The 15296-nt window shown below is 42.1% G+C and overlaps 1 protein-coding gene across 1 annotated transcript; it reads right to left on the bottom strand.

Annotated features, from left to right (window-relative positions):
• Positions 1 to 390: 390 nt before the first annotated feature.
• Positions 391 to 1830, bottom strand: LOC106567320 (transcription factor HES-2). The gene is made up of 3 exons (XM_014136457.2): positions 1562 to 1830; positions 1267 to 1450; positions 391 to 1147 (listed from the first exon to the last, which is right to left on the bottom strand). Exons 1-3 carry the CDS (start codon positions 1784 to 1786, stop codon positions 831 to 833), a joined length of 726 nt encoding a protein of 241 aa, XP_013991932.1. The 5' UTR covers positions 1787 to 1830; the 3' UTR covers positions 391 to 830.
• Positions 1831 to 15296: the final 13466 nt, after the last annotated feature.

Here is a 15296-nt window from a genome sequence, read left to right as displayed (position 1 = left end):
TCTAGCCCCATCCCTCAGCTTAGGATAGACAACTGGCAGGCTCAGGCTGATGTGCCTTTTAACTTGAATAACAAATACAGATTTTGTTAATACAATTTTTGGAATCTATACTGACCCCTAAAGAGACATTGAAATACAGGACAGTAAGAGCAATCTGGTCTCATAAACGGATGTGTCCAGAGACAGAACAACCCATTCATTGGCTTCACATCAAGCAGAAGGCAAAAGCATCTCCTAAATGTAGCATGTCTTTATCCAGAAACATTTTCTGGAAAATGTCATGTTGATGGTGCATGTAAATATTGGTCATTTAGATTATAAACACATGTTCAATCCAATGTTTCATGTTGTTGGAGTAATGTTACCAATACTGAGAAAATACAACAAAAGTTTCTTTTTTTATAATGAGCTTTTATTGAAAGTATATGATCAATGACAAAATCGTTTAAACACTAAATTGTGTTTTCATCAAATAAATAATACATTACTATAACACACAGTGTTTACAGTCTACTCCTTTGCACAGACCAAAAAATACTTAAGTCAATAGCGCAAACCTCAAACAAAATAACCCTTGGGGTTTTACAATTGTGTTGTCTACAACCCAAATCTTGGAAACCCCAAAGAGGATTGCATTTAGCCTAACAAAGATCATAGAATTTGTCTGCTCATAAAATCAGTGCTCATCTGATTTGTCTGTGAATGAATAAATACATTACTAGTCAAACGTGTACTAACTCCCTCATCTCTTCCAGTTAATATCTACATTAACAGCGTTTATATAGATATATATCACAAAACAATGCTCGCTAAGGGAGCGTCTGTCTAATCTACCAGGGTCTCCACATGTTCGTATTGACAGCTTGTGGCACTGGCTGGGGCCGGTTGGGAAGCGAGTTTGAGTGGTTCTCGATTCTGGAGCCAACGTTGGCTTTGAGGCTCAGGAGTCTCTGCTGAATCTGGGGGAAAGCCCTGGAGCTCTGGGCACAACAGTTCTGACAGGCTGGGTCGACGGACGCAGACATGGACTGTTGGATGAAGTCGTTCACCCGCTGGCACGACTCTTTGTCCAGGTTCGTTTTGGGGATCAGAGCGGTGACCCGCTGCAGGCAGGCTTTGTACCCTTCTTTGAAGCTGTCTGATGAACCTGGAAATAAAATAGGCGAAAGTTTAGTTTAATGACCCAATGACAAATGTACAACTTATACATACAATACAGTACACATATACAACATGACATAATAAGCTTTCTGAAACAATACTCACTTTTGACTGGAGATGAAGGGAGATCTCGGAGGAATCGGACGGTCATCTCCAGAATATTGGCTTTCTCAAGCTTCGAGTATGGAGCGTTGTCTTTGCCGACCAGAGGGAGGATGAGAGTCTTCAAGTGACCGAGGCTGTCGTTGATGCGTGCGCGCCTTTTCTTTTCCAACAAAGGCTTTAGAGTCTGGAAGAAGCGATAAAAAGCCATTAGTAACTCCAAAAGGGTATAGCATTGAACGAAAGCTCCAGTATAGCGAGTTGATGATAAACACATTTTACTGTTAGTTTCGCTTACCTTTCTCAGTTCGTTCGCTTCTTTCCTCTGGGCCACCGTGGACCTTGAGGGGGAAAGCTGGGTAGTCTCAGGAGTGATTCTTGGAGTCATGTCTTTAGCTAGAAGTTGTGCTTTTAGGAGAGAGGCGATGTGCTCTTTGCGAGGCGGTGAGCTGCTGTGTGCTGAGCAGAGGGAGAGCGCTCTATTTATGCGAGTCTCGCGCGTCGGTGGGAGACCTCCATCCATTGTCTTGGAGTCTTGACGCAGGGGACTATGCCTTTGGGACAGCAACACATGCACTCGACTTGACCATCTGGCCTGTGGGGATATAGGGTTGAAATTTGGCTTCCACAACTGGCATGTCTCACTGGTGGTATTGCATTTTGTGGTAGCTATAAAGATATTTAAAGTTTCATTCATTCATGTGCACCATCTCCATCCTTGCGTATAACCTAAATGCTTATAGAACACGTGGGATCCTAAACTATCCTGAAATCCAATTTTAAAAGTAAAACTGTAAAATATGATAACATCATGTTTAATAAACAGCATTAAGGTTTATTCGGTTGCATTTTTTAGATAGCCTACAACTTGCTTATTGACACATTGTAAATTGCTTTATTTGCACAGTGGGCTACTGGAACGTAATGAACTTGGGGGGAAGGAAGTCTTACAACCAAACAAGTTGTATTTATAGTTGTTATAATCATGCTTCTATTCAAATGTAGATTATGGGTCTAGGTTTGTTTTCTTCAGTCTTGATTCAGAGTTAGGACTCAGGCAAATGTAGCCAGACAAACGTTCTAAAATAGTAAGCTATTCCAAAACATTGAAAAAACAGATCCCCAAGCCACGCTATGTATGGATTAACATTTGCTTGTCCTAATCAACATGTTTTCAATGCAGTCTATCTGAACAAGGACATTCACCTGTGGCCAAGACCCTTTTTCAATGGGGGGACAATGCAGTGGAACCATAGATGTTTATAAAATAATGAAATGTAGATTGTAGGCTATTTGACATAAATAATTCTAACTTTCTGTTGATATTTCAATGCATGACAGGAGATTTATTTCCAAATAAACACCGTTGTGTTAGCCTGCTCAGATGGACTTTTCATGTATCACTATATGAACCAAAATGCAGAAGTTGTATTTATACATTTTGTATTTTATGAAAGTCTTTGTCAATAGAGTGCTCTCATTTGCTCTGTGCAGCTATGAGTTGCTGTTAAACTCACGCGCTCGGCACGCGCCATGGATGCGCAACAGATGGGCGTCTGTTGCACGCCCATCCCCCACGTCTCTGCCATTGCGCTGCACTTGTACGGTGTCCCATTGCCTACCCATGTTCTTGATTTGTGCTCCCGTCACCTATCTGCGTGTTTTTTCAAACATATTTGGCGTCAGTAGCCTATATTCCATCTGCATGATGGTGAGTGGGGGTAGGGACAGTGGTTTACAATACCATCTGTAACAGTTTTGCACCAGACTTAGAAGTTCAAACGTCAAATTTCATGTGTTTGTTAAGTTTAGGCATTAACTCCCAATTTTTAAGGTTAGGGTTAAGTGCAGGCATTCATTCCAAGTTCTTAAGGAATGAAAAACAATTGATGCATTAACTCTGACAGTCAATATGTGACACAATACACCTGGTTTTGGATTGTTAAATGCTGGTGACACTGTATTGGCTTGTCAAATCTTCTGAACAGGCTTGTGAAGGCTTCTTAACAGTCAATTGCAGCCTGTATGCTACAATGTACTGTGCCAAAGTATAGAAAAGTATATGTCCTATACTTTGTCCATTACTTCTAGATTACATTAAGCTGCACAATTTATTAGGCTAAATGAAAATACAAAGTCTCTCCAAACAATTTATGCATTGGTTATTCAATATTGCTTATGGAGGTGACCTTGCACCATCCATGTGCTTTGTAAATATATTTTGCATCCTTAGCTACATTTATAGTGTAAGGGAGATGGAAGTTATCAGATAGGCTTACGCTGTTGCAAGCTGCCATTGCTTGTAGTCTCTTTGTGAGACAGCTAGGGCACTAGACGGTACACTGTATGGCCAGATGGAACACTGTCCTTCTCTCAGCAGACATCAAAGCTGCAGGCTAAAGTTAAATCTAGACTTGGTTTCCTCTGTCGTATTCGCTCCTCTTTCACCCCAGCTGCCAAATTAACCCTGATTCAGACGACCATCCTACTACCCATGCTAGATTACGGAGACATAATTTATAGATCGGCAGGTAAGGGTTCTCTTGAGCGGCTGGATGTTCTTTACCATTCAGCCATTAGATTTGCCACCAATGCTCCTTATAGGACACATCACTGCACTCTATACTCCTCTGTAAACTGGTCATCTCTGTATACCCGTCTCTTACTGACTGTTGTGGCAGCTTCGCGTGATGCACTGTTGTCTCTTCCTTCTTGTCTTTGTGCTGGTTGTCTGTACCCAATAATATTTGTACCATGCTTTGTGCTGCTACCATGTTGTGTTGCTACCATGTTGTTGTCATGTTGTATTTCTACCATGCTGTGTTGTCATGTGTTGCTGCCTTGCTATGTTGTTGTCTTAGGTCTCTCCTTATGTAGTGTTGTGCTGTCTCTCTTGTTGAAATGTGTGTTTTGTCCTATAATTATTTATATATATACACTGCTCCAAAAAATAAAGGGAACACTTAAACAACACATCCTAGATCTGAATGAAAGAAATAATCTTATTAAATACTTTTTTCTTTACACAGTTGAATGTGCTGACAACAAAATCACACAAAAATAATCAATGGAAATCCAATTTATCAACCCATGGAGGTCTGGATTTGGAGTCACACTCAAAATTAAAGTGGAAAACCACACTACAGGCTGATCCAACTTTGATGTAATGTCCTTAAAACAAGTCAAAATGAGGCTCAGTAGTGTGTGTGGCCTCCACGTGCCTGTATGACCTCCCTACAACGCCTGGGCATGCTCCTGATGAGGTGGCGGATGGTCTCCTGAGGGATCTCCTCCCAGACCTGGACTAAAGCATCCGCCAACTCCTGGACAGTCTGTGGTGCAACGTGGCGTTGGTGGATGGAGCGAGACATGATGTCCCAGATGTGCTCAATTGGATTCAGGTCTGGGGAACGGGCGGGCCAGTCCATAGCATCAATGCCTTCCTCTTGCAGGAACTGCTGACACACTCCAGCCACATGAGGTCTAGCATTGTCTTGCATTAGGAGGAACCCAGGGCCAACCGCACCAGCATATGGTCTCACAAGGGGTCTGAGGATCTCATCTCGGTACCTAATGGCAGTCAGGCTACCTCTGGCGAGCACATGGAGGGCTGTGCGGCCCCCCCAAAGAAATGCCACCCCACACCATGACTGACCCACCGCCAAACCGGTCATGCTGGAGGATGTTGCAGGCAGCAGAACGTTCTCCACGCCGTCTCCAGACTCTGTCACGTCTGTCACATGCTCAGTGTGAACCTGCTTTCATCTGTGAAGAGCACAGGGCGCCAGTGGCGAATTTGCCAATCTTGGTGTTCTCTGGCAAATGCCAAACGTCCTGCACGGTGTTGGGCTGTAAGCACAACCCCCATCTGTGGATGTCGGGCCCTCATACCACCCTCATGGAGTCTGTTTCTGACCGTTTGAGCAGACACATGCACATTTGTGGCCTGCTGGAGGTCATTTTGCAGGGCTCTGGCAGTGCTCCTCCTGTTCCTCCTTGCACAAAGGCGGAGGTAGCGGTCCTGCTGCTGGGTTGTTGCCCTCCTACGGCCTCCTCCATGTCTCCTGATGTACTGGCCTGTCTCCTGGTAGCGCCTCCATGCTCTGGACACTACGCTGACAGACACAGCAAACCTTCTTGCCAAAGCTCGCATTGATGTGCCATCCTGGATGAGCTGCACTACCTGAGCCACTTGTGTGGGTTGTAGACTCCGTCTCATGCTACCACTAGAGTGAAAGCACCGCCAGCATTCAAAAGTGACCAAAACATCAGCCAGGAAGCATAGAAGTGGTCTGTGGTCACCACCTGCTGAACCACTCCTTTATTGGGGGTGTCTTGCTTATTGCCTATAATTTCCACCTGTTGTCTATTCCATTTGCACAACAGCATGTGAAATTTATTGTCAATCAGTGTTGCTTCCTAAGTGGACAGTTTGATTTCCCAGAAGTGTGATTGACTTGGAGTTACATTGTGTTGTTTAAGTGTTCCCTTTATTTTTTGAGCAGTGTGTATATATATACACCTCCTCTATGCTTTATGGTGGGAAATACACATGCAGAGATCATTCGTTCACCAACACCGCGTCTCACAAAGACATGGCGGTTGGAACCAAAAATCTCAAATTTGGACTCCAGACCAAAGGACAAATGTCCACCAGGTCTAATGTCCTTTGCTCGTGTTTCTTGGCCCAAGCAAGTCTCTTCTTCCTATTGGTGTCCTTTTAGTAGTGTTTATATATATATATATATATACATACACAACACACACACACACACACACACACACACACACACACACACACACACACACACACACACACACACTACCGGTCAAAAGTTTTAGAACACCTACTCATTCAAGGGTTTTTCTTTACTTTTACGATTTTCTACATTGTAGAATAATAGTGAGTACGTCAACACTATGAAATAACACATGGAATCATGTAGTAACCAAAAAAGTGTTAAACAAATCAAAATATATTTTATATTTGAGATTCTCAAATAGCCACCCTTTGCCTTGATGACAGCTCTGCACACTCTTGGCATTCTCTCAACCAGCTTCACCTGGAATGCTTTTCCAACAGTCTTGAAGGAGTTCCCACATATGCTGAGCACTTGTTAGCTGCTTTTCCTTCACTCTACGGTCCAACTCATCCCAAACCATCTCAATTTGGTTGAGGTCGGGGGATTGTGGAGGTATGTCATCTGATGCAGCACTCCATCACTCTCCTTCTTGGTAAAATAGCCCTTACACAGCCTGGAGGTGTGTTGGGTCATTGTCCTTTTGAAAAACAATTGATAGTCCTATTAAGCCCAAACCAGATGGGATGGCGTATCACTGCAGAATGCTGTGGTAGCCATACTGGTTAAATGTGCCTTGATTTCAAAATAAATCACAGAAAGTGTCACCAGAAAAGCACCCCCACACCATAACACCTCCTCTATGCTTTATGGTGGGAAATACACATGCAGAGATCATTCGTTCACCAACACCGCGTCTCTGACAAAGACATGGCGGTTGGAACCAAAAATCTCCAATTTGGACTCCAGACCAAAGGACAAATGTCCACCAGGTCCAATGTCCTTTGCTCGTGTTTCTTGGCCCAAGCAAGTCTCTTCTTCCTATTGGTGTCCTTTTAGTAGTGTTTTTTTCTTCAGCTATTTGACCATGACGGCCTGATTCCCACAGTCTCCTCTGAACAGTTGATGTTGATGTGTCTGTTACTTGAACTCTGTGAAGCATTTATTTGGACTGACGTTTCTGAGGCTAGTAACTCTAATGAACTGATCCTCTGCAGCAGAGGAAACTCTGGGTCTTCCATTCCTATAGCGATCCTCATGAGAGCCAGTTTCATCATAGCGCTCTTGAAACATTCCGTATTGACGGACCTTGATGTCTTAAAGTAATGATGAACTGTCATTTCTCTTTGCTTGTTTGAGCTGTTCTTGCCATAATATGGACTTGGTATCTTCTGTATACCCCCCATACCTTGTCACAACACAACTGACTGGCTCAAATACATTAAGAAGGAAAGAAATTCCACAAATTAACTTTTAACAAGGCACACCTGTTAATTGAAATGCATTCCAAGTGACTACCTCATGAAGCTGGTTGAGAGAATGCCAAGAGTGTGCAAAGCTGTCAAAGGTAAAGGGTGGCTATTTGAAGATTCTCAAATATAAAATATATTTTGATTTGTTTACCACTTTTTTGTTACTACATGATTCCATATGTGTTATTTCATAGTTCTGATGTCTTCACTGTTATTCTACAATGTAGAAAATCGTAAAAATAAAGAAAAGCCTTGAATGAGTAGGTGTTCTAAAACTTTTGACCAGTAGTGTATATATATTTATATTTTAAACCCAGCACCCGTAGGCCATCATGGTAAATAAGAATTTGATCTTAACTAACTTGCCTAGTTAAATAAAGGTTAAATTAAAAAAATTGCCAGAAATGGATAGGCATTTTTTTTTTTGCACTCGCCCTTTTACCCAAATTAACTGCCGCGAAGTCCAGTTTGGGAACAGGGCTTTCGAGATCACACACAAAATCCTGGAGGGCTTTCTGTTAGGGCCCTCTTTGTCCATAATTTGGCGTGGGTATCCCATCTGTGCAAGCTGAATGGACAGTGATCCTTTGTTGTGGAATACCTCGAAATGTGAAGGAAATTATAATGTTTTTGTTGGCCACTGTATCGGAGATGCTGTGTATCGGAGATGCTGTGTATCGGAGATGCTGTGCATCATGGGTGCGCTGTATGAGGGGTCACACAGCAGCTATAGAACAGCTGGGATAATGTCTGTGTGCATCAGGATATAGGCTACATGAGACATCCATGTTTGTCAACGAGATGTAGGCTAATGCATCTATTTCAGTGTGGCAGTACTCCCAGTGCAATAAACCATTTCATTGCCAGATTATTTTCCAGTTAAGAGCATCCAATGACTATTTTGCACATTGAAGATCTAAACTATTTAATTTAACCATATTCAATATTTATGCAATTGGCATATTTTCATTATCTAATTCACGTCAATGTGGTACAGGATTACACTATGAAAATCTTAGAATTATTGTTCTACTGGCCTATTATGTTGTAAATAAGATCATGCTATGCATCATAAATGGTGAGAATCTGGGCTTGAACGGGTTCGCAGACGCAGTGCACCCCCTCATTGAACTCGTTATGAAAACGGCATGAGACTGACACGAGCCAACATCTCAAGACAGATGGGGGTCAAATGAAAATTCAGTGAAGCATAAAGTGGAACATCAAGCTTCTATTTGGGGTAGACTTGCCTTGTTGGAACAGTTATTTGAATATTATAAGAATGCCATGGATTTGCCATCATGAAATGTAAATGTTCCAAAATTAAATGGATCCAGATGTTAAATATGTATAGGCCTACATCAAAACTGTATTTGCTAGCATAAGTTAACTATAGTGCTATGATGGATTCATTGTTGTCCATAACGGATATTGATTGCCATTCTAGTGGTATATAGAGTCATAGGCTACCCTCCCTATAGATCTATAGCAGAACGATGGAGTGCTTATCTATATCCAACACCCTCGTGATGACCAGCCAATGAGTACTGTTACATGCACACAATAATGCTTTACAAGCTTTACATGCTTGTAAAGCATGCTTTACAAGAATAATAAATTCACTAATAATCCTATTTACATGGACACATCTGAAACCGGACAACCTGATGGCACTCTGATAAGTGCAGAAAACCGCCACTCAAAATGAACGTTCTAATAAACATGTTACTTTTGGGAAGCCTATTTGATTCTGAGTTGGGACATATAACGTTTTCATGTAAACTACTTCTAAGACACATACATTCAGTTGTTCTGAACTTACTTCACTCGCCCTAAAGAGGGAGGCTCACTTGGCTGGTGCTAGCACATGCGCAGATCAAATACATTGCTGAAACGCCGATTAAGGTGTTTACATATCCTAATAATTCTAAAGATTGCTCAGAAAACCAGATGTTTTAATCGGCATATGCTTACTCCGATTTTGACCTTACGCCGATTCAGATAAGTAGAGTAAGGTGTTAACATGACTTTTGCATAATCTGCCTGCTGATACTCAATACGGGGCCCCCTCAGGGCTGCATGCTTAGTCCCCTCCTGTACTCCTTGTTCACCCACGACTGCGTAGTCAAACACCATCAATAAGTTTGTTGACGGCACAACGGTGGTAGGTCTGATCACCGACAATGATGAGACAGCATATAGGAAGGAGGTCAGAGACCTGGTCGTGTGGTGCCAGGACAACAGCCTCTCCCTCAACGTGATCAAGACTAGGGAGATGATTGTGGACTACAGGAAAAGGAGGACCGAGCATGCCCCCAATCTCATCAAAGGGGCTTTAGCAGAGCAGGTTGAGTGCTTCAAGTTCCTTGGTGTCCACATCACCAACAAACTAACATGGACCAAGCACACCAAGACAGTCGTGAAGAGGGCCTGACAACACCTATTCCCCCTCAGCAGACTGAAAAGATTTGGCATGGGTCCTCAGACCCTCAAAAAGTTCTACAGCTGCACCATCGAGAGCATCCTGACTGGTTGCATCACTGCCTGGTATGGCGACAGCTCTTCCTCCGACTGCAAGGCACTACAGAGGGTAGTGCGTATGGCCCAGTACATCACTGGAGCCAAGCTTCCTGCCATCCAGGACCTCTATATCAGGCGGTGTCAGAGGAAGGCCCTAAAAATGTCTCCAGCCACCCTAGTCATAGACTGTTCTCTCTGCTACTGCACGGCAAGCGGTACAGGAGCGCCAAGTCTAGGTCCAAGAGGATTCTAAACAGCTTCTACCACAAGCCATAAGACTCCTGAACATCTAATTAAATGGCTACCCAAACTATCTGCATTGCCCCCCTCTTTTACCCTGCTGCTGTCTGTTATTATCTATGCATAGTCACTTTAACAACTCTACCTACATGTATATATTACCTCAATTACCTCGACTAACCGGTGCCCCCGCACATTGTGCATAAATGTATTTTGTCCCCTCACACCAAATGCGATCACGACACGCAGGTTAAAATATCAAAACAAACTCTGAACCAATTAGATTAATTTGGGGACAGGTCGAAAAGCATTAAACATTTATGGCAATTTAGCTAGCTAGCTTGCACTTGCTAGCTAATTTGTCCTATTTAGCTAGCTTGCTGTTGCTAGCTAATTTGTCCTGGGATATAAAACATTGAGTTATTTTACCTGAAGTGCACAAGGTCCTCTACTGCGACAATTAATCCACACATAAAACTGTCAACCGAATCGTTTCTAGTCATCTCTCTGTCATCTCTCCTCCTTCTAGGCTTTTTCTTCTCTGGACTTTATATTGCGATTGGCAACTTTCATAAATTAGGTGCATTACCGCCACTGACCTAGTTCGTCTTTCAGTCACCCACGTGGGTATAACCAATGAGATGGCACATGGGTACCTGCTTTTATAAACCAATGAGGAGATGGGAGAGGCAGGACTTGCAGCGCGATCTGCGTCACAAATAGAACTGACTTCTATTTTAGCCCTTGGCAACGCAGACGCTCGTTGGGGCACGCGAGCAGTGTGCGTGCAATAATTGAATAATATAGATTTCTACATTTATTTTGCACTGCTCGCGCAAGCGACGTAATGTAGTCAGCCTGTTACCGTGGACTGATAAACATCAAGGCTTTTAGAGATACTTTTTTAACCCTTTCCAGCTTGCTATGCAAGTCAGCAATTCTTAATCTTAGGTCTTCTGAGATCTCTTTTGTCCAAGGCATGGTTCACATCAGGCAATGCTTCTTGTGAATAGCAAACTCCAATTTTGTGAGTGTTTTTTATAGGGCAGAGCAATTCTAACCAACATCTCCAATCTTGGCATACATGAGGCCGAACAGCATTGCAACAGCATGATACAGACATAAATAAATCAAGACTGGAGTCCTTTTAAGTGTCAATTAAATCAAGAACTGCTGGTAATATTTGAACACTGCCTATTACAATGCTAAAATTAAGTGGTTCTAACCAAGATTTACATTCTATTCAGATAAACATTTAAGACTGTATTCAGCATTCATGCAAACAAAAAAAGACGTGGAGTCTTTAATCTGAATGATACAATTCTGGGGGAAAAAAATGTGTGCATCTGATCACAGCTAATGAAATAAGATGGAAGACAGAGGAGATATAATATGGTGGTGGCACGGAACAGATAAAGAAAAAGGAAGGAAGAAGGAAACACTTCAATCTATTACATACCACATATTCCTGAACAAGGTTTTCTGGGTCTTCACCCAAATATACCCTTTATGATGCACTCTTGTCCGACATCCATGTTGCTATTCTAAGAAAAGAGAAGGATTTTTTAATTTATGCCTTATATTGAAGTCAACTTTTGGTGTAGAACCACATATGAATGTGTATTTTGAAGCATAATGAATTATTACATCAGCCATAGGTGCCATGATTGATATGAGTCTTCTGCCCAGCTGTCCTCCTCTTCTTTGGAACAACTTCAGCAGGTTATCTGAGTGTATGTCTGAGAAAGACATTTGGACTGGAGTGGGGTTGTGGTGATTCTCTTAAAGTCAGCATTGACCTGAAAATAGTAGTTAAACAAATTAGATTAAAAACTGCAGAAATGAGAATAGACTGGAGGTGATCATCCAAGCAGCAAACTAGAAGGTTCTCTATAGGGAGAGAAATAACTAGGCAGTCAGCACAAATGGTGATAACTCTGAATAAGGCTATGTGGCAAGCTGAGGGAAAATAATCTTCTACCTTCACCAACAAGTCCCAGATAACCAATAGATCGACAATAAGACAAGCATGGCTTACTTACCTCAATGACTTCAAAGAGCACAGGTCATCTTGTCATGAAGTCCTCTACCTTGGGTGCGTCACGGACAACTTCATGTCTCCTGCCAGCCTTTCTGTCAAGATGCACACAGATGCCAGCGCATGAGGTTAGGGAGACCCAATCCATTGCCAGGCTGAGAGTTGAAAGAATGATCCGCAGAGTAAAGGAGCACAAGCTGTTTGACAGTCATCCCCCTGACCATCTCAGGCAGCATCAACCAATTATTTGCAGTGGCGTGCCTGTTGGTCAACTATCAAAACGGACCTTTGGTCAGAGCATAGGCCAAGACAGTGTAGATGTACGTGTTTATTTGCTAGCAGCAAAATAATAATTTGTTTATCTATGACAAGTACCAATCATTTGTGTTGTAGTGAATATCAGTTTGTGTGGAGCTTGTATTGGCTTTAATTGGGCAATGAGTTTAGGGGGAAAGAAATCAAGTAAACACAGAATAGCCAGAATGCAAGATTGAATACAATGTTGGAGATGTGTAATTGATTAACTGAACTGTTGAACATTTGCTGAAATACATTTGTTTAAACAAATCTATTCTACTGTAGTTTTCTTCACAAGAACATCAATACTTATTTTTCATGAAACCACTAAACTTGGCACCCATGCAGGGGATCCATTCAGGTGCGAGAGACCTGAATAAGGGCAGTCAACATAACTTGGTACATTTGGGCACTTGACCTCTAAGAGTCTAAAGTGTGGTCTCACACTGGGATCAAATATGATGCCATCTGGAGAGGATCCTAACCACGGAGCATCTGGGTGCAAGTTAACATTCTGGGTGCAAGTTAACATTCTTCAGTGTGCAGTACTCCTGTACAGCCACTGGCTCCATGGCTAGCCTCCTCTTCATCTCCACGGTCTGCATACCAGATCCCTTGAACATCCGCTCAGCTAGGTGGTCAGCTGAGGTCTCTCCCCGGACATGGAAAACCTCTCAGAAACGAGAGGATGTTATTCTCATTTTCCTGAGCTGACGCCATTCTGGGCTGCCGCTGTGATCCCTTGTAGCAACCTCGACTTTGTGTGACATCTCGTAGGTTCTCTCTAATGCCTTGACGTGGAACTGCTCCTGATGGCTAAGGATGTAAGCACACTGGGAAGACTGAAGCCTGTAGCCATCTAATGGAAGTATTGGTGGAGAAGGGGCATCGGCAATTTTAACAATTTCAAGGGTCTTTGGCTGTGGAAGTTGATAGGACAGCACACTGCCAGCTTTCACTGGCCCGAAGGTGGACTCAACCAGGGGCACGTCAGCTGACATTTCCATTGGTGTCACGAGGGGCAGTAAGTGGAGTAGAGTTGGCATACGTTTCTGAGACGTGGAGAAGATCCATGTCAAACATGTATCCATTGAGTGCTTTGTAGAGAGAACTTCTGCAAAACATTTTAAAAGCTTAACATCAGGTTGGAGAGATTACTATGACAAAAACTCGTGTAACTTTTCCAGAAACAGCACAAACCAGAAAGTTCAAATAAAATGGATAAAAATATCAGATTTATAGATTCTATATTTCCCCCCAGTCTTTGTCCCAAAAATGTGTCATTACATCATAAAGACACCACTGTTTAGGCTTATCATCTGGATACAAAAACAATCACCAGAAAATGTTTTCTAAAATGTTTCCATTCTAGGAACCTCCAACTTACCTTATTTCATCAGTACACGAGTTAGTAGGTTTACAGAACTCTATCCCATCAACCTGACCTGGTTTCACACCCTAATTAACAAGGATTTACTGTTACACAGGCTGAATACTTTTCAGGTGCATTTCTTTATGGATATTGATAGACTCACAAGTGTTCTTGGCTTGTGCCAACGCTGTTCTGTGTCTGTGCAGCTGTGAAGTGGTGGTGAAGCAGGAATGTTTAGCTGAGAGTAGTGCGCTGTCTGGTAAAGAAAGGACACCAGATGATTGCACAGAGCACTTCCTGCAACACAGGAGCAGTGGCTTTGAACCACTATCACTGGTACGGAGTGCTTTAACACCATCTGTGAAGATACGTGTGATGAAAGACTGAAGTGAGAAACAAGAATGATGCACCCCATAAATAATAATAAACATAATAGTGTCTAGTCTTCTTAACTAGGGGACCATTTAACTATACAGGAATAGATTGTGTCTCAGTAACACAATTACCAAACACTTCATCAACAGATCTTTACCAAATAACCTGTTAAGTGGGCAATTCTAAATTGGGATTGGGACCCATCATTAAAATCTACTGATAAGATTAAACGTTGACACTGTCTCCAACACATTTTGACCATGATGACAGTGTCTCACAGGAGATGTTTAACAAGGTCCCTAGTAGCTATCTATAACCTTCCCCTACTCTCATGCTGTGCGGCTTTTCACTCTTCCTCATGGACCTGTGACAGGCAGCCCTCACGGTGATCTCCCGTCAATGTATCTTTGTTAGATACTGTGTAGACGACATGAATAACAATTATTTTTAGCTAGCAAATATAGCTAGCAAGCATAACTTAACCAAGCTAACGAAAATACACACATTCTCAGGTAGATTCTGTCAATGTTACATCATTTTACGAAGTAACTAGCTAGCTATAGTTAAATTAGCTAGCTAATATGATTGTAGCTAGCTAACATTATATCTATCACTGACTTGGTACTCACCTTCATAGTTGTCTATGTAGCTTCCTATATACATCTTGAACCCCTTTTCATTCTTGCTAGCTGGAGGTTGATTTAACAATTCGATGTACATCGTTAATATTAATTTGAGGCAAGTCTAAACTTCTGGCTGAAATTATACAAAAGCTCTGGAGCATCACTTTAAATTAGATCTTTAGAAAGAGGAGAGGCGTTGTGATACAAGAAAATGTTTTATCTGTTTTTTAAAGCTTAACTTGCTTTTGCCTGAGTAACCTCTGTTGGCAGCGCATTCCATGATGACATAGCTACATACATAACTGAGCGACGCACTAAATCCGTTTTTGATTTGGGTACCGTGTTGAGGGGTATGCCAATACATTTACAAGTGGTTAGGAATTTTCAAAACGCTAATGTTTTCATAACACTAGAAAATAAGTAGTCAATATCTCCTCAACCCTCAACCAGGAAAGACTATCATGCATGTTGTTAGTTCTGTGTTGAGCCAGTTGCAGCTTTGCTAGGTCTTTCTTT

Source organism: Salmo salar, chromosome ssa13 (genome assembly GCF_905237065.1).
Source record: "Salmo salar chromosome ssa13, Ssal_v3.1, whole genome shotgun sequence".
Lineage (NCBI taxonomy): Eukaryota > Metazoa > Chordata > Actinopteri > Salmoniformes > Salmonidae > Salmo > Salmo salar.
This window is presented reverse-complemented; position numbering and strand designations above follow the sequence as displayed.